Source organism: Spermophilus citellus (genome assembly GCF_964194105.1).
Source record: "Spermophilus citellus genome assembly, chromosome: 17".
NCBI lineage: Eukaryota > Metazoa > Chordata > Mammalia > Rodentia > Sciuridae > Spermophilus > Spermophilus citellus.
Genome location: NC_138199.1, coordinates 55,888,909 through 55,911,348, shown reverse-complemented (window position 1 = coordinate 55,911,348; position 22,440 = coordinate 55,888,909). Strand labels below are relative to the sequence as shown.

Sequence of the window (22,440 nt, the reverse complement as noted above, 5' to 3'; positions counted from 1 at the left end):
CATTTTTTTGTTTTGTTATGTTTTTGTGGTAATTGGGATTGAACCCAGAGTACTTTACTGCTGAGCTACATCCCTATCCCTTTTTATTTTTTCTTTTGAGACAGGGTCTTGCTAAATTCCTGAGGCCAGCCTCAAACTTATGATCCCTCTGCCCTAGTTGCTAGAATTACAGGTGTGGCCACCATACCTAATGTGGCCTAGCTTCTTTTGAAAGCAACTTTGATCAGTTCTTGGGCTGGAGCACAAATGCCCCAGAAATGGCTGGGGAGTTTTCAAGGGGGAGGAATAGACACCTGGGCTAGTTTCACTTGCATTGCTGTCTTTTTGACCTTGGAAACTATTTTTGATCATGGTGCTAATAGAAATTAATTGTTTGGGTGAAAATAATTGTTCATTTCTCTTATTTGTTTATGACTAATTCTTTTCTGGGTACTTTTAGATGAGGACCTTGAGATCGAACTGGTTGAGGAAGAGCCTCCATTCCTGAGAGGGCACACCAAGCAAAGCATGGATATGAGCCCCATTAAAATCGTTAAGGTAAGAAGTGCTGGGACTTCAACCTGGAAATGTCCCATAGACTTCTTAAAGGAATAGGTCAGATTATCAGAGCTGTGTAAGCAGAACTCAGGCCACTTAAGATATTACTTACTGTTAGGCAAAGTCTAGAATATTTTTGATTTAAATGGAGATTGGCTGGGCTCTGTTGCTTTTGCTCTTTTAGTTTTTGTTTGAACTCATTTTGGGAAGAAACAGAGATAAATGAGAGTATGGATCTACTCTCCTTGCCTTTGCCTAGATTCCTTAGGGCTCAAGTCATTATCTTGCAGATTCAAAAGCAATTTTCTTTTCTTTTTTTGGTACCAGGGACTGAACTCAGGGGCACTCGACCACAGAACCTCATCCCCAGCCCTATTTTGTATTATATTTAGAGACAGGGTCTCACTAAGTTGCTTAGCATGTCGCTTTTGCTGAGGCTGGCTTTGAACTCATGATTCTCCTGCCTCAGCCTTGCCAGCTGCTGGGATTACAGGCATGTACTACCGAGTCTGGCTCAAATGCAGTTTTCAAGGGGTCATTTAGTCAGTTTTGTCTTGTTCCCTTAATAAGCTATAGCCTGGGTGTTGGAGGGCAGAGCCATGAGGAGAATGCAAACCAGAATCCATAGAACTGTTAAAAACTTTTAGGTGTGGGGAAAAAACACCCATGTAATGCTTACAATCCACTTATGTAACTCTTCTGTATTGTTCCTCCCATGTGATTATCTCATAATTGCTTGACATTAGTGACAGGGAATTGACCATCCCTTAAGGAAGCATATTTCATCTTTGGATGGTTCTGATTGTTCTTATGGTTCTTTTGTTCTTATGGTCATACAGGAATTCTTTTCTGTCTCTTTTTTATATCCTTCATACATTTAGAGGTTGCACTGTTCTTAACTCTTTTGGGGTTCTCATCATCAAGCTAAAAATCCCAATTCTTTGAGTGATTTTTAAAATTTTATCCCCCTGTGCTGCAGTTTATCCATTTATTTTATGCAGTCTAGAATTTTATTCTAGCTGTGGTCTCATGTTTTAGATTACAGTGTCTTAACATCTGCCTTTTATTTCCCAGGCATTTAATGCATGTTGCTTTTTCTTGTGTTGCTTTAGAACCCAGATGGCTCCCTCTCCCAAGCAGCCATGATGCAGAGTGCCTTGGCCAAGGAAAGGCGGGAACTCAAGCAGGCCCAGCGTGAAGCTGAGATGGATTCTATTCCCATGGGACTCAATAAACACTGGGTTGATCCTCTGCCTGATGGTAGGACCCTTGGAGGGGCTATACCTTTTTTAAAAATCTGAGCCTTTACATATACACATAGAAGGCACTGCCAGGACACATTGAAAATTTAGCCTCATTTTTCCCCTTCCATTAGAGAATGTTTGTTTTCTTGGCTTTTTTTTTTTTTTTTTTTTTTTGGTATTGAGGATTGAACCGAGGAGCACTTTACCACTCATCTACATCCCCATCCCTTTTTATATTAAGACGGGGGCTTGCTGAGTTGCTGAGGCTGGCCTTAAACTTGCAATTCTCCTGTCTCAGCCTCCCAAGTTGCTGACTCTAGGTATATGTTTTTTTTTTTGAAACAAATATTTAAAATGTTTTAGTAACTGATCAGATAATTAGATTGGCTGGTTGTTTATCCTAAATATTTTAAAAGTTTTGTTCTAAAACTATTGCAACTTTTTACTTATTTATTTTGGTATTAGGATTGAACCCAGGGGTTTTTAACCAATGAGCCATATCCCCAGCCTTTTTGTTTTTCTTTTTCTTTTTTCTTTTGAGACAGGGCATGACTAAGTTGCTTAGGGCCTTGCTGAGTTGCTGAGGCTGGCCTCAAATTTGAGATCCTCCTTCCTAAGCCTCCCAAGTTGCTGGGATTATACCATGCCTAGCAAAAACCAATTTTCAACTTTCCTTTTTGCAGTGGCATGCCTATGATCCTAGCTACTTGGAAGGCTGAGGTAGGAGGATAACAAGTTTAGGCCAGCCTGGGTAACTTAGTGAGACCCTATCTCAAATGAAAAATAAAAAAGAACTGGGGGTGCAGCTTAATGGTAGAGTGCCCCTGAGTTTAATCCCCAGTACCATATACTTCTTTGTGCAGTAAATATTAGCTAATTACTGGACATGTCATAACAGATTCTTATTAATTTGCATTAGGCAATTGAGGATACAACTGTGAATTACATAGACATGATCCTTGCTCTTAGAGGCAGGAGAGATGGACATTAACCAAATAACTACCAAATAACTAACTAATTAATTATATTCTGGTCAGTGCTCTCTAAAGAAGTACGGGTAGCATAATTGGCTAGTGGGGGTGTCATGTCACTGGGGAAGTTGAGATATGAAGGATAAATAGAACCTAGTTTATCAGAGGGCATTGGGAATGTGTTTGAAGTAGAGGACCTTATAGGAAGTTTGTGTAGCTGGAGAATAGTGAGTGAGGGGCAGGAGTTGAGGCAGAATTGGCAGGCCAGGGCTTTATGGACGGCATTAGGAATCTGAGTTTAATTCTAAGTGCACTGGAAAGTGTTGAAAAGTGTTCAGCATGAAAATATACTAAATGGGGGAATGGCATGATCAGAGGGTCATTCAGGGTGCCCTAAAGACTGAGTTACTGAGCAAAGTAAAATGTGAGGTGAATAAGAAAGCTTTAAGAGGAAAGAGAATAGTGGCTTGAACACAGAAGTAGCAGACAGGTAGAATGTGCTTGAAAAATGTGATTTGTTGACTGAGGGAAAGGAAAATAGAAGTGGGCAAAGATGACTTTTGGGTTGAGTGATGGTACTTCTGGGAATGGGGGCTACAGAGGAAAAATAGGTTTATGAAGAAAGATTATGAATTCAGTTCTAGATTTGTAACTAAGGTAAGTAGAGGATATCTTAGGTGAGGTATCAAGTAGGTTGTTAAGTATAATAAGTATAATAGAGAGATCTGGGTAGAGGCAGAGTTTTGGGAATTGGGTTTGGATAACAGTCTGGCTGTAAGTAATAGATATTCAAAATATTATGTTAACATTAGAATGTTGGGAGTATTCATTTATTGCTTTTAAAAAAAAAATCCTCTTTCAGAATAAGCCTCAGTGCCATGACTCTCGTTTGTCCTTTTTCAATGTTCTTTTATTTGCTTCAGTAGACTAAAGTTTGTGTGGCGTTGAGGGGTGGTGTCCCCATAAATGGGGATTGAACTCAAGTCCTTTACCACTGAGCTGCATCCTCAGTCCTTTTTTAATTTTTATTTTATTTTAAGATAGTTTGAGATAGGATCTTGCTCCTTCCTCAGCCTCCGAAATTGCTAGGCTTACAGGCTCGTGCCACCACACCAGGCTGAAGCATATTCTACAACTAAAAAAATATTTAAATATCTTTTTAGTTGTAAATGGACACAATATCTTTTTTTTATTTGGTGTTGAAGATCGAACACAGGGCCTCACGTGTGCAAGGCAAGTGCTCTACCATTGAGCTACAACCCCAGCCCTGAAGTACATTGTTATAGCATACTTTTACCGTTCAAAGTTATAATATATTTGCTTATTCTGAAGAGCCACTAAAATTCTGTTGATTCCTTTGCTTATTATTCAAGTCACAAATTCCGTGGTTAACATTAAGCCAGGTGAAAGAAACTAGACAAAACACCACATATCCAATGAAATATCCAGAGTAAGTCAACCCAAAGAGATAGAAGGTAGACTAATTGGTTGCCAAGGGAAGGGAAAAGGGGGGAAAGAGATTTCTTTTGGGGGTGATAAAAATGTTCTAAAATTAGATGGTGGTGATGGTTGCACAATTTTGTGAATAAACAGTAAGCCACAGAGTTGTCACTTGAAAAGAATGATATCAGCCGGTACAGCGCGCATGCCTGTAATCCCAGCAGCTGAGGAGGCTGAGGCAGGAGGATCTCGAGTTCAAAGCCAGCCTCAGCAATTTAGTGAGGCCCTAAGCAACTAAGTGAGACCTTGTCTCTAAATAAAATATAAAGAAAGGGACTGGGGATGTGGCTTAGTGATTAAGTCCTCCTGGGTTCCATCCCCAGTACCAAAAAAAAAAAAAAAAAAAAAATGATATCATATATAAACTATATCTCAATAAAGCACTTACTAAAAATATATATATATTTTTAGGATCAAACAATCAAGTCTGACCTCTCTCAACTAACCTTCCTTTTTTCTATTAGGAGGTATCACAGATTGTAGCACCACTTATTAGGGTCTCTTCCCCTTGCCTATCCCCTGTTTCCCCTTCTCTGTCCTTTTCTTCACATTAATTTGTTTCTCTGAGTACTGTTGGTCAAGAATCAGGCAGAACACATGTGCCGACCTACCATTTTGTTGATTCCCTTGATTTATCTTTGAGGTAACATGAGGACGCTACTCACTTGCCTGTTTTCCTTTACAGCGGAAGGCAGGCAGATTGCTGCCAATATGAGGGGGATTGGGATGATGCCCAATGACATTCCAGAGTGGAAGAAGCATGCGTTTGGGGGCAACAAAGCTTCTTATGGAAAAAAGACCCAGATGTCAATCCTTGAGCAGAGGGAGAGCCTGCCCATCTACAAACTGAAGGAGCAACTGGTTCAGGTGGGAAGTGCTTTTATGATGTATTGGTGATAGGGGAATAGAGGTGTTTGCTAAGAGGGATGGATGGTGTTTTAAAATTTGAAGTAATTAGACAAGTATGTGCATATTTGAAGTGGCTCTTTCAAAAGGGATAAGGAAAAAAAAACTAAACATTTGCAAATACTTTTTAAAGAAATGTGTATTATTCTATATTTCTTTGTTTTCCTATGAGGAGACAAATTTTTTAATTGGGCACCCTGGATCAGTTCTGGTGGGTGGAATATTATGGCGCATGGAACAATAGCCCTGGGCAGTAATTAAAAATAGGTATACTCAGTAAACCATGGCAAAATCTTTCTTTAGATACTTCTTTCCATCTCTGTAGTTCTAATTTTAAGATCATCAAACCTTCCTGGAGGTAACCAAGTGTACTAGCTTTCAGTGAATCCTTGCAATGGTATCTCATGTGTATAAGCAAATATAAATATATGTGTATATTTGGAAGGTGGTACTGGGGATTGATTGAACCCAGGGCCTACACACATGCTAGGCAAGCATGCTTCATCTGAGTTATAGCTCAACCCTTTTTATTTCTTTGAGACAGGATCTTGCTAAGTTGCGCAGCCTGACCTTGAATTTGCAGTGCTCCTGTCTCAGCATCCCACATAACTGGGATTTAGTTGTAGTTGGACACAATACCTCTATTTATTTTTATTTGTTGCTGAGGATTGAACCCAGGGTCTTGCACATGCTAGGTGAGCACTCAACCACTGAGCCACAACCCCAGCCCAGATTGTTCCTTTTTTAAAATACATTTTTAGTGCTTTTTTGTGTGGATATGCTTATTTAATTACTACTGTATTTATAGACATATAGGTTGATCACAATCTTTTGGTTTTACAAATAGTGTGAAAATATGAAATAGATAATTTTGGAGGGTGAGGTATTGGAGATTTGGGAGTGGTGGTGGGAAGAACACTTTTTATTATTTTAAATTTGCTGTTGAATTCTTTATATATTGACTTCTTTATATATGTGTGTCTCTTTTCCTTGTTTAGTGTTAGAACATAAACATTCATTATTTTACTCCAGTGTAATGTGTGGCAAATTCTAATGACTTGATTCAAATTCTGCTGCTTTCAGGCTGTACATGACAACCAGATCCTGATTGTTATTGGAGAGACAGGGTCTGGAAAGACAACACAGATCACCCAGTACCTGGCAGAGGCAGGCTACACTTCCAGGGGCAAGATTGGGTGTACCCAGCCCAGAAGAGTGGCAGCCATGTCCGTGGCCAAAAGAGTGTCGGAGGAGTTTGGTTGTTGCTTAGGTCAAGAGGTAGGTGGTTAGTGAAGCTACTCTGGAAATGCTAGAAGAAGAAGAATATAAAGGCCCATACCTTTTATCTATAAAATGAGAATAATACTACCTTTTTTCAGATTTCTCCTGAGGGAAAATTTTCATTGTTATCATCGATCTATTCAGGATCAAGTCCAAAGCAGATTTTACTAGAGGAAATAGCTTCTTATCTATTTCTAGTAGTTATGAGCGCTAGTATGACTGGTTTGAAATCTTGTCTGATAATTGCAAAAGGGAGAGGTTTATGCCTTACATTTTCGACTTCTGTTCTGCTTTAGGTGGGCTACACCATTCGGTTTGAGGACTGCACCAGTCCTGAAACAGTCATCAAATACATGACAGACGGTATGTTGCTCAGAGAGTGCCTTATTGACCCTGACCTAACTCAGTATGCAATCATCATGCTGGACGAGGCACATGAGAGGACAATTCACACCGATGTGCTGTTTGGATTGTTGAAAAAGGTAGTCTTTACTGACCCTTTTACTTAATGAAAACTGATTTCTGAGAACAGGCTGTGAGTACCTATGTCCTTTGGGTAGTCTTTTTGGTAAGCCACATTGCATTTCCCTTTAGACGGTTCAAAAACGGCAGGACATGAAACTGATTGTCACGTCAGCTACCTTGGATGCAGTGAAATTTTCTCAGTACTTCTATGAAGCTCCTATCTTCACCATCCCAGGTCGAACATACCCAGTGGAAATATTGTACACAAAGGAACCTGAGACAGATTATCTGGATGCGAGCCTGATTACTGTCATGCAGATCCACTTAACTGAGCCACCAGGTGAGAAGAAAGAATGTTTTTTTTTCCTCTAAGATAAAAAATCCTAATGTGGGTATACCTTTTAAATACTGGTCTCTGGAGATTCTGTAAGTCTCAAGATTGCATATTTAAAATGGTGGTGGTAGGTAGGCACAGTGGCAACACACCTCAGCTGCACAGGAGGCTGAGGCAGAAGGATCACAAGTTTGATCACAAGCCTGGTCAACTTGGTGAGGCCCTGTCTCAAAATATAAAGGTCTGGGGGCATGGCTCAGTGCTTGTCTAGCATGTGTAGGCCTTGGTTCAATTCCTAGTATTGGGGAAAAAAAGAAGAAAGAAAGAAATGATGGTGGTCAAAGTGTAAAAAAGTGTTGTGCTGGGTTTAGATACACCTATTTAAATATGGGTAGATGATGATTTCTTGGTTTAGCTAGAGGTCAGAATGTGAATGTGTATTTTCTGTCATTTGAAGGTCTGTTAGCCTTGTTATAACCTTTGTGTAAAATACATACAAGCCAGGCACTGTAATATCTGGGACTCCAGATACTCGGGAGGATGAAGCAGGAGGGTTGTTTGATACTGGAAGTTTAGGGCCTGCCTGGACAATTTAGGGAGACTATCTTTACTTTAAAAACAACAATAACAACAATGCACACAAAGTAAATTAATGCTCTGTTCTCTTCATAGGTGATATCTTGGTTTTCTTGACTGGTCAGGAAGAGATTGATACTGCTTGTGAAATCCTGTATGAAAGAATGAAATCACTAGGACCTGATGTTCCAGAATTAATTATCCTCCCAGTGTACTCTGCTCTTCCCAGTGAGATGCAGACCAGAATATTTGACCCAGCTCCTCCTGGCAGCAGAAAGGTAACATTGAGCTAAAATAAGATGTTCCTCTGTGCCCTGAAATCATGTGGTCTATGTATCCACCTGTGGAGGAGATTGTGTAAGAGCTTAAGGTGTACATGAGTCTTGTGTGTTCCATTTGTTTGATTGTTTAGATTGAACTTTGGGGTGCTTAATCACTAAGCCACATCCCCAGCCTTTTTTTGTATTTTATTTAGAGACAAGAGTCTTGCTGAGTTGCTTAGGGCCTCACTAAATTGCTGAGGCTGGCTTTGATTCTCCTGCCTCAGCCTCCTAAGCCACTGGATTATATGCGTGCACCACCATACCTGGCTTGTATGATATGTTTTAGAGACTGGTCCAGCCAGTTTTTCTAGGAACAGGGGTCTTATATATGACTTCTACTCTTCTGCCTTCATTTGCTAATTTTTTTCTTTTTAATTAACATGTAATTATTCATATTAATTGTATACAGTGTGATATTTTGATATAAATATGCAAGATATAATGGTCAAATGAGGGTAATTAACATATCCATCATCCCATATGAATTTGATAAATATTTTTTGACATCTGCCAGGCTGTGAACTAGACATTTGGGTAGCAGTATAAGGAAAGGCCTCTCCATCTGCTTAGGGGCATCCACCAGTAAATAGGCCTTCAGCATATTATTGTGAAAGTGTTCTAGTGTTCAGATACCCAGAATGGTAGCACCCAACCCTGTCTTTTTAGAGGAAGTAAGGATCTAAGCTAATCATGCAGAACTGGTAAAGGGCAAGGGGACCTGCATTCTGGAGAGATAGACCTCATGTGATGGCGTGGAGGCTAGCAGAAGGGGTCAGTTCAAAGCTGTGTAGTTCCAGTAGCAGAAACTAAGTGTATGACTATGCTTGTAAGACACTAGGAAAATATTTTAAAAAATAGAAGTTTTAGTGAAATATGATATAATTATATACCTATGTCAGTTTTGTGCTGTTATAACAAGATACCTGAGACTAGATAATTTATAAAGAACAGATTATTTCTTATAGTAGTGGAGGTTAAGAAGTCCAAGATCAAGGGCCACATCTGGCAATTGCCTTCTTGCTATGTTATCCCATGGTGGAGAGCACAGGGACAAGAAAGCAGGAAACACAGATGAGTAGGGAAGGGGCTGAATTCCTCCTTTCATCAGAATCCCGATCTTGAGATGGCTAACTTGCTCCCATGGTAATGGTATTAATCTGTTCTTGAGGGCAGAGCCTTCCAGACAGATCCAGTCACCTTCTAAAGGTCCCACTTCTCAATACTATTACATTGGGGATTAAATTTCCAGCACATGAACTTTGGAGGATACATTCATTCAAATCATAAAACAATTCACTTTTCTCAAGAGAACAGTTCAGTTTCTTTTGGTATATTTATAGGATTGTGTAGCCATCACCACAAAATTTTAGGAACAGTTTCATCATCTCAAAAAAGAAATTGTACAGTTTTGCAGTCATCCTCCCCACCATTCACCCCTCTGCTTAGCTTCTGGGAACCACTAATATATACTTTCCATCTCTGTGGATTTGCCTATTCTATGCATTTACATTTCATGTATATTTATGTTTGCCTATACATATACATTTACATTTGCCTATTCTGTTACATTTTACGTTTCATATAAATGAAATCATATAATATGTGGTCCTTAGTAATTGACTTCTTTCACTTAGCATGTTTCCAAGATGCATCCACATTGTAGCATGTCAACACTAAATTTCTTTTTATTGCTGAATACTGTTCTATTGTATTGATGTACTACATTTTGTTTAGTATTCATCAGTTGATAGACATTTGGACTCTTTGTTGTTTGGGGCTTATCATGAATAATGCTGCTATACACACTTGTTTACAAGTTTTATGTATGTATGTATGTATGGGGAATTGAACCCAGGACCTTGCGTTTGCCAAGCAATCACTCTATGCTTGAACTATGTCTCCAGCCCTTTTATTTTTTGAACAGTGTCTTGCTAAGTTGCATAAGCTGGCCTTGAACTGGCCATTCTCAAGCCTCAGCCTCCTGAGTAGCTGAGCTTATAAGCATGTATCATCTGTTTACAAGTTTTTTTTGGACATATGTTTTCATTTCTCTTAAATATATACCTAGGAGGTAAACAGATGACTTTGAATAACACTAAAGAGCTCAAATAAATGAGACCTGGTGGGTACTGGGAGGTGGAGGGGAGAAGGTGAAGGAAAAGTCAGGCATGACTCCCAGGTTTCCTACTTGGACATCTGGATGGAAGATGGTGCTGAGGAGATGAACATAGGAGGGGAAGCAGGTTTGAGGTGGGGGGAATGGTGAGTTTTTCCTCTATTTTATTCCTGGTGGTTGGACTTGTGTTTTTTTTAATATTATTTTAGTTGTTGATAGATCTTTCTTTTATTTATTCATATGCGGTGCTGAGAATTAAACTCAGTGCCTCACACATGCCAGGCAAGTGTATTACCACTGAGCCATAGTCTTAGCCCCTGAACTTGTTTTAAAACAGGGCTTCTGTAGCTCTGTGGCAGGTAGAAGGCAGTAAGATGCTGGAATGATGAGAGATATTTGGGTGCCTCCTAGCAATGATTTTTCTAAGCAATTGTATTTTATGAGCTGAACCTCTGGGTGGAAGAACAGTGGCAGAGCCAAGCTGAGAATAATAATCTTCTGGATCACATAGACTGCTGCACACAGACAAACCGTGAAATTCCTTTGTTGCCTCGTGGTTCATTTTATGATCGGGAAAAAATAAACAATTTCCCTCTTGTTCCACATATACATACAGCCCATTTTGTAGTCCAGATGTCTCGGTGGGGGGAAGGAAAATCTCATTTTGCACTGGCACTTGTGATGCCAGGAAATTTCTGCTTTCCCAGGGTGCTAGAAAATTAAAATTGTAGTAATCAACATTGGATCTAGACAGTGAGATATGCAGCCATTTGCACTAAATGAAATTGGCTTCCATCAGCCTTAGCTCTTCACTATTCCACTTCTCTCAGGTACCGTCCCCTCTCCAACGTAACCTACCAGGTGAAGTAACCTTCTCTCTGCCCATTGGAGGCTGAGCTTGGATTAAATGTCATCTTAGGGCTGGGGATGTGGCTCAAGTGGTAGCGCGCTCGCCTGGCATGAGTGCGGCACGGGTTCGATCCTCAGCACCACATACAAACAAAGATGTTGTGTCCGCCGAAAACTAAAAAATAAATATTAAAAAAATTGTTTTTAAAAAATTGTGAATGCCTTTTAAAAAAAATGTCATCTTAACTTGCTTGAAAGGAGATAGCTGCACACTCCCTAGGGAAGATGTCAGAAGTTGGAAGTCTTGTCATACCTTAGCTCACTCCAGCTGTGCCTCTCCCTCCTGCAGGTCGTGATTGCCACCAACATTGCAGAGACATCACTAACTATTGATGGCATCTATTATGTCGTGGACCCTGGATTTGTGAAACAGAAAGTTTATAATTCCAAGACAGGGATTGATCAACTTGTGGTGACACCTATTTCTCAGGTATGGTGGCTTAACTAGTGGCTTTCTTAAAAATCCTGGCTAAGGCCTTTCTGAAATGTTTTATGGTTCCATATTTTAAAATTGTTTTCAAGATGAACTCAGTGGAACAAGGGCTGGGGCTGTGGCTCAAGCGGTAGCTCGCTCGCCTGGCATGCGCGTGGCCAGGGTTCAATCCTCAGCACCACATACAAACAGAGATGTTGTGTATGCCGAAAACTAAAAAAAAATAAATAAATATTAAAAATTTAAAAAAAAAAGATTCATGTTTATCATCTTTAGTGTTTCAACATTAAAATAACCTATGAAACATGAACTTCAAAGAAAGTTTGAATTCTAGTATCCTGTTACCCAATTTAGTTGAAAAGAACATATTTCTTAATGGCCTGTACTTAGCTTTACATATGTAAAATATGTAAAGTAATAACTTGTGAGACACAGTTCTTTAGTAACTATGGAATCATTTCCTGCCTAAATTACATTCTAAAATGAATTACCTGATCACCTTTTTGAAGGCAGTTTGGTAATAGAATATCCAAAATTTTTAAAGTTCATCTCTTTAACCTAACTGTTCCACTTCTAGAAATATACAGGAAAGTTAAAAATGACCAAATACGTATTCAAAGGTAATGGAAAAGGGTGTTTAATTAAAACATTTTTTTTTTTTTTAATTAGGGGAAACCTGGAAAAATTTCTAAATGAGCTCCAAAAGGGAAGGATTTAATAATATATGGTATATCCGTGCCACAGAATGTTATGTGACATTAACCATTACTGTGTATCTATATTTAATAACATAAACATCTGAGATAAAGTATTTGAAAAAAGCAAGCTATAAAATAGCATGAATGGTATAATCCAATTTTTGTTTAAAAATACATGGTGTGCTTTTCTACAGAGTGGATATGAGTGAGGCCTGGCTGAGACTGGGTACATGTCAGCTAAATATTAGCTAAGTTTTTTTTTTTTTTTTTGGGGGGGGGTGCTATTGGTTTCTGTGCTGATAAGGTGGTATGCATTTTTTCTTTATATATTGTCTTAATATTTTATAATAGGCATGTGTTACTTTTGTAACCCATAAGGTTATCTTAATTTTGAGACTTAAATAACAGTGATAGTTAATGCTTAAAGGGCATTTATCAAGTCTGACCCTATTCTAGGTACTTTTTTTCTTTGCTAGTACTGGGGATCAAACCCAGGGCCTTGTACAAACTAAACATGTGTTCTGCCACTGAGCTATATCCCCAACCCCCGTGGGTACTTTTACATTCATTGACTTGGTGCATTCTTATCCCAGTTTTAGATATCATAATCCTCATTTCATAGATAAGGAGATTGGGCACAGAGGGGGTTAAGGGACTTGCCTAACATCACATAGTTGGTGGAGCCAGAATTTGAAGTTGAGCAGTCTGGCTTGAGCTTATGTGCTCTGTACAACTTCTCAGGGCATTGTGTGACCCTCACAATGACCAAAAAAATTGTTATACATGCTTCCTGATTTGGAGAGTGACATCTTTATAATGCTGTGGAGTCTCACCACTGTGTGTGATTGCTGCTTGGATTTGTGTGTTTTTTGACCTTTCTTAGGCCATTCGTATATTTGGAGCTGGTGTAACAATTTGTAAATCCTGGTACTGTTTGTTTCTTTTCTTTTCTTTCTTTTTTGTACTGGGGATTGAACCCAGGGGTGCTTAAACCACTGAGCCACATCTCCAACCCTTTTTATTTTTTATTTTGAGACAGGGTCTCACTAAGTTGCCGAGGACTTTGCTAAGTTGCTGAGGCTGGCCTTGAACTTGCAATCCTCCTGCCTTAGTCTTCTGAGCCACTGGGATTATGGGCATGCACTACCATGCCTGGAGATCCTGGTACTGTTTGTAACAACAGATGGTTTTGTCAGAAAATGACCCTCTTAGCCAGGTGCTATGGTGCATGCCTATAATCCTACTTGGGAGGCTGAGACAGGAGGATTGCAAGGTTGAGACTAGCCTCAGCAACTTAGTGTCCCTGGATTAAATCCCCAATACCAAAAAGAAAAGAAAACGGCCTTCTTTGTGTTTCTTTTTCTCATGGTTGCAGTTCTAATAGTTAAGTATGAGGTTTTGTGTATTTTTTTAACATTTATTTTTTAGTTACAGGTGAACACAATCTCTTTATTTTATTTTTATGTGGTGCTGAGGATCGAACTCAGTGCCTCATGCATGTGAGGCAAGTGCTCTTCCTCTGAGCCACAATTCCAGCCCCTTTGTGTATTTTTTTAGAATTTAATTTTACTGATTATTAACAGAATACATATTCTATATTTGGTAAAGTCTAAAGAAAATAGAACTCATCTTCACACCACCCTCATAGTTAGCCACTATTAATATCTTAGGGTATTTTTTCCCCAGCCATTTCAATACAGTAATTTATATGTACACATAAAAACTTTCTACAAAATTAATTTGTATTGCAGAGTTTTCTAACTTGCTTCTTTCACTTAATGTGAGTTATTGTTTCCTTCTGTCTTTGAACATTGCAGACTTGATTTTGAATAGCTTCAAGAGTCATTATTGGTATGATTAACATACTTTATTTTCTTATATGTTTGGTCATAACTGAGGAGATGGTATTTTATCATTGTTTTAGCTTCTTCTATTTCTTCCATTTACTCTGCTCATCTTTGCCTCTCTTGAACAAACCCCTAAGGTGCTGAGTATAGAGAGGGGCTGAGGGGCTGGGATTGTGGCTCAGAGGGTAGAGCGCTCGCCTAGCATGGGCAGGACCCGGGTTTGATCCTCAGCACCACATAAAAATAAAGGCATTGTGTAGTGTCCATCTACACCTAAAAAATAAATATTTTTAAAAGGAGAGAGAGGGGAGGGTAAGAGAGCATTGATAGTCTTGGAATGATACTAAAGGAAGTGAAAAATAAATCCATTTCTGATTTTGCCAGTTGCCAAGTGCCTCCCACCATCAGATTTCCGGGGTAAAGTTGGTAAGTAGTGTTTAACAAATATGTTATTTTTATATGTGCCCCCTAGGCTCAGGCAAAACAACGAGCTGGCAGAGCTGGGAGAACTGGCCCAGGGAAGTGTTATAGGCTATATACGGAACGTGCCTACCGAGATGAAATGCTGACCACTAATGTGCCAGAAATCCAGAGAACCAACTTAGCAAGCACAGTACTGTCCCTCAAGGTAAAAAATCACTGTCTTATTGGAAAGGGTTGGTGGGACAGTCCTATCCGTAGCCTTCATAAATGAAACTCAGCTTTATGAACCTTGTTAAATACTTGACTGATCTCATGAAACCTGTTCCTTTGAGTGAAATACAAATGGCTGTGATAACAGTTTCCCCGTGGCAGGTCAGGGGCAAAGTTGGTACGTCTTCTGTGAACACACATTTTTTTTTCCTCATCATAATAACCAGCAGGATATTTGATTGTAATAGGTTTTAGTTAGGTACATTTTTCTAAAATGAAATTAGAAAAATATGATCTGTGCAAACTGTGGACAAACACACTTAACCTCAACCACTTTAGCGTTCCAATCTGATTCTTTTCTTTTACAAGGGGCGGGGGGACCCTTATCTGAAAACTTTGCAAGGAACTATCATTAGAGATTTCAGACTGGCCCTCTGGGGGCTTGGTTTTCATTCTGAATCATCGCTCTTCCTCTCTTGGTCCCCAGGAGGACTTTCATTCTCTTTTGGCAGGAGTAGCTGCAAAAGTAATTTCCCAGCTGATGGCATTTCCCCCGACACCAATGTTACCCTGGAGCCCTGGCACTTTACTAGTGCAGAGTGCTCTCTTGTCATTTATTATTCATTCCCTGTAAGAGAGGCTAAAACAGCTTCAGAAAAAACCTGCTCCAGTCTCTGGAGTGCCAGCAGAGAGCCATCTGTGTCTCAGACTTCTGCTCCAAGTTGTGTGACCTTGGGCAAGTTTATCTGCTGTGCCCTCTGCTCTGTGGTCTTGTCTCAAACAGGGAGCTGTTAATATTATCTGTTGTAAAGATTAGTGTAATATTGCAGGTAAAGACACTTGGCACACAGTGCTTAATAATTGCTAACATAATTTCTCATAGTTATTATTCACACAATTAAGCATTTATTGAACACCTGCTGTGTTTATGGTCATGATCACTTTATGAGAAAGAAATAGAAAGCTTCAGTCCTACCACATCACCCTTTATACACATTGAATAGTGCATCACTCACTTGCTTTTATTTATCAGATTAGCCAACAAATGTATTGAACAACTTCTGTGCCAGGCACATATGTAGAATGCACCGTGAGGTAGTTTTGTGAATGTGATTCTCACCCATTGTGAACTCTACGAGAGCAGGGAGCATATCTTAGTTCCTACTACCCAACATGGTACAAAGTTCTTTACAGATGTAAAGTAGAAATGATATATGCAGAGACAAGGCAAAGTGATATAACATCTTATTGTTATTATAAAATACATATAACATAAAATATACTAATATAATATTTTCTTTGTTTTGTTTTAGTGTTGAGTAATGAACCCAGGGCTTTGTACATGCTAAGCACTTACTCTGCCCCGAGCTACAATGCGAGCCATTGTAACCTTTTTTTTTTTTTAACCCTTTTTTTTAGTCTGGGGTTGAACCCAGGGCCTCATGCCTACTAGGCAAGCACTCTACCACTGAGCTAAACCCCAAGCCCCATTGTAACCTTTTGAAGTGTATAATTGGCATTAAGTACATTCACAGTGTTGTCACTATGAACATTAGTATACAAATATTTGAGTCACTGCTTTCAGTTTTTTAGGTTTATATCTAGAGATATAATTGATAGATCATATAGTAGTTTAACTTTTTGTTTGTTTTTGGTACTGGGGATTGAACCCAGGGGTGCTTAACTACTGTGCCACATCCCTGCCCCCCCCCCCCCCCCCCGCGCGCTTTTTTTAATATTTTATTTGAGACAGGGTCTCTTTAAATGCCTCACTAATCTGCTGAGGCTGGCTTTGAACTCATGATCCTCCTGCCTCAGCCTCCTGAGTTGCTGGGATTACAGGTGTACTCCTCTGCATTCGCTTTATGTTTAACTTTTTTTTTTTAATTTTATTTATTTATTTTTAGTTTTAGGTGGACACAATATCCCCATTTTATTTTTTTATGTGGTGCTGAGGAACGAACCCAGTGCCTCGTGTATGCCAGGCGAGCGCGCTACCATTTGAGCTACATCCCTAACCCTATGTTTAACTTTTTTTTTTTTTTTTTTTTTTTTTAATGAGAGAGGAGAGAGAGAGAGAGAATTTTTTTTTTTAATATTTATTTTTTAGTTCTCGGCAGACACAACATCTTTGTTGGTATGTGGTGCTGAGGATTGAACCCGGGCCGCACGCATGCAAGGCGAGCGCGCTACCGCTTGAGCCACATCCCCAGCCCCTATGTTTAACTTTTTAAAGTTTCATCAAACTGTTTTCCATGGCATCTGCACCATATTATGTTCCTATGGCAGTGGAATAAGTTTTCATATTTCTCCTATCTCTGCCAACGCTTATTTTCTATTTGTGTTTTGTTTTGCTTTTAATTAAAGCCATACTAGTGGGTATGGAGTAGTATCTTATTGTAGTTTTTTGTTTGTTTTTGTTTTTTGCACTGCTGGGGATCAAACCCAGAGCCTCACACATGCTAGGCAAGTGCTCTTGTCATTGAGCTGCATTTCCCAGCCCCTTGTTATGGTTTGATTTGCATTTCCCTAATTACTAGTGCTTGTTTTTCATTTGTATATGTTCTTTAGAGAAATGCCTGTTTAAGTCCTTGTCTGCTTTTTAATTAGGTTGTTTTGTCTTTTTGTTTTTGAATTTTATGTATGGTTATCTTGAATTCATTGTTACTCTCAACTGGTGGCATTTGAAGAAATAGGAAAGAAAGTGACAAGTAGCCTCCCTCCTGTTAAGACTGTCAAAGCTGATCCTCCCATCACTTGTTTCTCTTCTGTTCTAGGCCATGGGCATCAATGACCTGCTGTCATTTGACTTCATGGATGCCCCACCAATGGAAACCTTGATTACAGCCATGGAGCAGCTATACACCCTGGGGGCCTTGGATGATGAGGGCCTGCTCACTCGCCTGGGCCGCAGGGTAAGTAGGGGATAGACAGCTTCCTGTGTTCTTGAGAAGGCTCCTTGGCCAGTCTTCCATCTTTGGTTTTTGCAAAAGTAAGCATTGAGGTCCTGGAAAAGCTTTGAGTAGGATTCTAGGTTATTTATTTATTTATTTATTTATTTATTTTTTTGGTGGTGGTGCTGGGGATTGAACCCATAGCCTTGTGCATGCAAGGCAAGCACTCTACCAACTGAGCTATATCCCCAGCCCTCTATATATTTATTTATTTTAACCTTAATTTTTCACTGTCACTCCCCCCTTCCCCACCTAGCGATAAACCCAGGGTTGCTTTATCACCGAGCTACATCCCCTTTTTCTTTTTTTTCTTTCTTTCTTTATTTTTTTTTTATTGGTTGTTCACAACATTACATATTTCATACATTAGATTGAAGTGGGTTTATTTTTTATTTTAAGACAGGGTCTCACTAAGTTGTCGAGGGTCTTGCTGAATTTCTTTGTGCTGGCCTTGAACTTGTGATCTTCCTTCCTCAGCCTCCCAGGTCACTGGGATTACAGGCATGTGTCACACTTCTGCTTCTACTATTACTTTAAACTTTCTTCTTTATAGAAAAAGAGATTTCTATTCACAGTTAATTTTACCTCAGGATGATTATTTAAACTAGTCTTAATTTAAAAGGTGTCTGCAATATTCCTTTTTACCCCAATAGTAACTATGTTCTTGGTCACCTGCATTCCATTGGGGTTTATTTGAGGGGGAAAAAGTGGTTTTCTGATGGAGACAAACACCCATGTCATCCTGCTTTAGGGAGGTCTCCTGTGATCTCTTACCCCCTCTGACCAGTTGACCAATGATCCTGGTCAGTCCATGTCCTCCACAGGGAAGCAGTTGTAGTTCCTTATTTTTCCTCTAGATGGCAGAATTCCCCTTGGAGCCAATGCTGTGCAAAATGCTTATCATGTCTGTGCATCTGGGGTGCAGTGAGGAAATGCTGACCATCGTGTCCATGCTATCTGTGCAGAACGTCTTCTACAGGCCCAAGGTAAGGAGTTAAAGCCCATGTTTCATGTAGGGGTATGATGAAGTCAGCAAAATCAGCCTGTTGCCTCTATCATGGCTGATGGGGACACTTCTGACAGGACCTTGTAGGGTTCCTAGGACTGCTGGAAGCTTAGTTAATAACTATTAGATGGAAATGATCTTCTGTCCCACTAATTGGCAGGATAAGCAAGCCCTCGCAGATCAAAAGAAAGCCAAATTCCATCAGACAGAAGGGGACCACCTTACCCTGTTGGCTGTGTACAACTCCTGGAAGAACAACAAATTCTCCAACCCTTGGTGCTATGAGAACTTTATCCAGGCTCGTTCCCTGCGCCGGGCCCAGGACATTCGCAAACAGATGTTAGGCATAATGGATAGGTAAGCCAGGAATCTGGTGACTTCTCTGTTTGGGTTGAATCTCCATGAGTATCATGTCTGTTTATCTCTGAATGTATCTATAAAGTTATAAGAACATGTACTCTTGGTCCTCACAGAACCCTTTTCTTCCAGCATTTCCACCTTTTATACTACTTCTCCCTAGGCAAGATGCAGCTGAGAGACCCATCAGAAACTCTTAAGAGGAAGATGATATATTAGTTGTTAAAAAATGCTTTATTTACAATCTTCTGGAACATTATTAGTCCAAATTTGAATTCTTGCTTAAATGAAATATCTTAGCTTTTAGTTGCCTCTATCTTGCCTGCTGCTTAGAGCTACCCTTGTAGTATACTTAGGGCAGGAAGGAAGGTCCTGGTGACTATTTGGGATCCCAGCATGGGGTATTGGGTACTTTCTTTATCCACTCCTTACTCATTCTCTTGATAGACATAAACTGGATGTGGTCTCCTGTGGCAAATCCACAGTTCGAGTGCAGAAGGCCATCTGCAGTGGTTTCTTCCGTAATGCTGCCAAAAAAGACCCACAGGAGGGTTACCGGACACTGATTGACCAACAGGTGGTCTACATCCACCCTTCCAGTGCTCTTTTCAACAGACAGCCGGAATGGTAAGTGGGCAGGTTTTAGGGGCTCCTTCAGGCATAGAGAACTTATAAATCTCCTGGCACTTTGAGCTTGTATCTTTACCATTCAACTCTTTCCTTTTTTTTTTTTTTTTTTTTGTACTGGGTATTGAACTCAAGAGCACTTAACCACTGAACTACATCCCCAGCCCTTATTTATATTTTATTTTAGAGTTAGGGTGTTGATAAGTTGCTTAGGGACTCACTGCTGAGACTGGCTTTGAACTTATTATCCTCCTGCCTTAGCCTCCTGAGCCTCTGGGTTTACAGATGTGCACCACCCAGCTCTTTCTTGTTCTAATTTTCCTTATATTCTAGAGCTGTAGAAGCCTCAAGTAGGTACAATATCAAGCCCTTTTGAGAGAAATAAAATAGGGTAAAAGCTAGGAAGCATCTTAGAAATCATTTAGTGAGATGGTTTTAAAAAGTAGTATTTTTAAAAATTGGACTTTTTCTTTCTTTTTCTTTAGGTACTTCTTTCTTTCTTTTCTTTATTGAACCCAAGGGTGCTCTCCCACCAAGCTACATCTCTAGTCCTTTTTTATTTTTTTATTTTAATACAAGGTTTTGCTGAGTTGCTGAGATTCTCAGTATTTTTCTGAGGCTGTACTTGAACTTGCAGATCTTCATGCCTCAGCCTCCAGAGTTGCTGGGATTACCCACATGTGCCACTGTGCCCAGCTTTAAAAATTGGACTCTTGGGGCTGAGGCTGTGGCTCAAGTGGTAGCACACTTGCCTGGCATGCGCAGGGCACTGGGTTCAATCCTCAGCACCACATAAAAATTAAAAAATAAAGATGTTGTGTTCATCGAAACCTAAAAAATGGAAAAAAAAAATGGACTCTTTTTTTTAAACGTTTTTTATTTGTTTTAATTAGTTATGCATGACAGTAGAATGCATTTATGCACTTTGATATACATAGATGAGATATAATTTCTCATTTTTCTGAGTGTACATGTTGCAGAATTGTATTGGTCATGTAATCATATATATACATACAGTAATGATGTCTGTTTCATTCTATTATCTTTCCTATCCCCACATCCCCTCCCCTCCTCTCTCTTCACTTCCCTCTTCCTAATCTAAGATAATGCTATTCTTCCCTAGTGTCCTATGCTTTATTGTGCTTTAGCATCTGCATATTACAGAAAACATTTAGCCTTTGGTTTTGTGGAATTGGCTTATTTCGCTTAGTATGGTATTCTCCAACTCCAAACATTTACTGGCAAATGCCATAATTTCACTCTTCTTTAAAGCTGAGTAATATTCCATTGAGTATATATACCACATTTTCTTTATCCATTCATCTATTGAGGGACACCTAGGTTGGTTCCATAGTCTAGGTATAAACATTGATGTGGCTGTGTCACTGGTATGCTGATTTTAAATCCTTTGGGAATAAACCAAGGAGCGGGATAGCTGGGTCAAATGGTGGTTCCATTCCCAGTGTTCTGAGGAATCTCCATGCTGCTTTCCATAGTGGTTGCACCAATTTGCAATCCTACCAGCAATATATGAGTGTACCTTTTTTACCACATCCTTGCCAAAATTTATTGTTGCCTGTATCCTTGATGATTGCCATTCTGACAGGAGTGAGATGAAATCTTAAGAGTACTTTTGATTTGCATTTCTGTAATTACTAGAGATATTGAATACTTTTTCATATATTTGTTGATCAATTGTATTTCTTCTTCTATGAAGTGTCTGTTCGGTTCCTTAGCCCATTTATTGATTGGGTTATTGTTTTTTTGGTGTTAAGTTTTTTGAGTTCTTTATATATCCTAGAGATTAATGCTTCATCAGAAGTGCATGTGGGAAAGATTTTCTCCCAATCAGTAGGCTCTCTCCTCACGTTATTAATTTTTTCCTTTGCTGAGAAGAAGCATCCCATTTATTGATTCTTGATTTTACTTCTTGGACTTTAGGAGTCTTGTTAAAGGAAGTCAGATCCTAGGCTGATGTGGTACAGATTTGGGCCTGTTTTTCCTTCTATTAGGCGCAGGGTCTCTGTTCTAGTGCCTAAATCTTTGATCCACTTCGAGTTGATTTTTGTGCAGGGTGGGTGAGAGAGAAAGGTTTAATTTCATTTTGCTACATGTGGGTTTCCAGTTTTGCCAGTATCATTTTTAAATAGACTATCTTTTTTTTTTTTTTTTTTTTTTTTTTTTTTTAAAGAGAGAGAGGGAGAAAGAATTTTTAATATTTAGTTTTTAGTTTTCGGTGGACACAACATCTTTTGTTTGTATGTGGTGCTGAGGATCGAACCTGGGCCGCACGCATGCCCGGCGAGCGCGCTACCGCTTGAGCCACATCCCCAGCCCTGAATAGGCTATCTTTTCTCCAGTGAATGTTTTTGGCATCCTTGTCTAGTATGAGATAACCGTATTTATGTGGGTTTATCTCTGTGTCCTCTATTCTGTATCATTGGTCTACAAGTCTGTTTTGGTGCCAATACCATGCTGTTTTTGTTGGTATAGCTCTGTAGTATAGTTTAAGGTCTGGTATTGTGATGCCTCCTGCTTCACTTTTCTTGCTAAGGATTGCTTTAGCTATTCTGGGTCTCCTGTTTTTTCCAAATAAATTTCATGATTGCTTTTTCTATTTCTATCAAGAATGTCATTGGGATTTTAATAGGAATTGCATTAAATCTATATAATGCTTTTGGTAGTATGGCCATTAAAATTTGACTCTTATTACAAAACTAATT

At 39.3% G+C, this 22,440-nt stretch overlaps 1 protein-coding gene across 1 annotated transcript in view; it reads left to right on the top strand.

Annotated features, from left to right (window-relative positions):
* The window catches only part of DHX8 (DEAH-box helicase 8), a 35,780-nt gene that overhangs the window by 12,145 nt on the left and 1,195 nt on the right, over positions 1 to 22,440 (top strand). Inside the window, exons 10-22 of the mRNA XM_081272495.1 lie at positions 440 to 537; positions 1,650 to 1,797; positions 4,938 to 5,119; positions 6,242 to 6,436; positions 6,736 to 6,921; positions 7,034 to 7,244; positions 7,911 to 8,092; positions 11,452 to 11,592; positions 14,613 to 14,768; positions 17,551 to 17,688; positions 18,585 to 18,713; positions 18,894 to 19,090; positions 19,538 to 19,717. Coding sequence (XP_081128621.1) covers positions 440 to 537; positions 1,650 to 1,797; positions 4,938 to 5,119; positions 6,242 to 6,436; positions 6,736 to 6,921; positions 7,034 to 7,244; positions 7,911 to 8,092; positions 11,452 to 11,592; positions 14,613 to 14,768; positions 17,551 to 17,688; positions 18,585 to 18,713; positions 18,894 to 19,090; positions 19,538 to 19,717 — 2,143 coding nt within the window. The remainder of the gene's footprint in view (positions 1 to 439; positions 538 to 1,649; positions 1,798 to 4,937; positions 5,120 to 6,241; positions 6,437 to 6,735; positions 6,922 to 7,033; positions 7,245 to 7,910; positions 8,093 to 11,451; positions 11,593 to 14,612; positions 14,769 to 17,550; positions 17,689 to 18,584; positions 18,714 to 18,893; positions 19,091 to 19,537; positions 19,718 to 22,440) is intronic.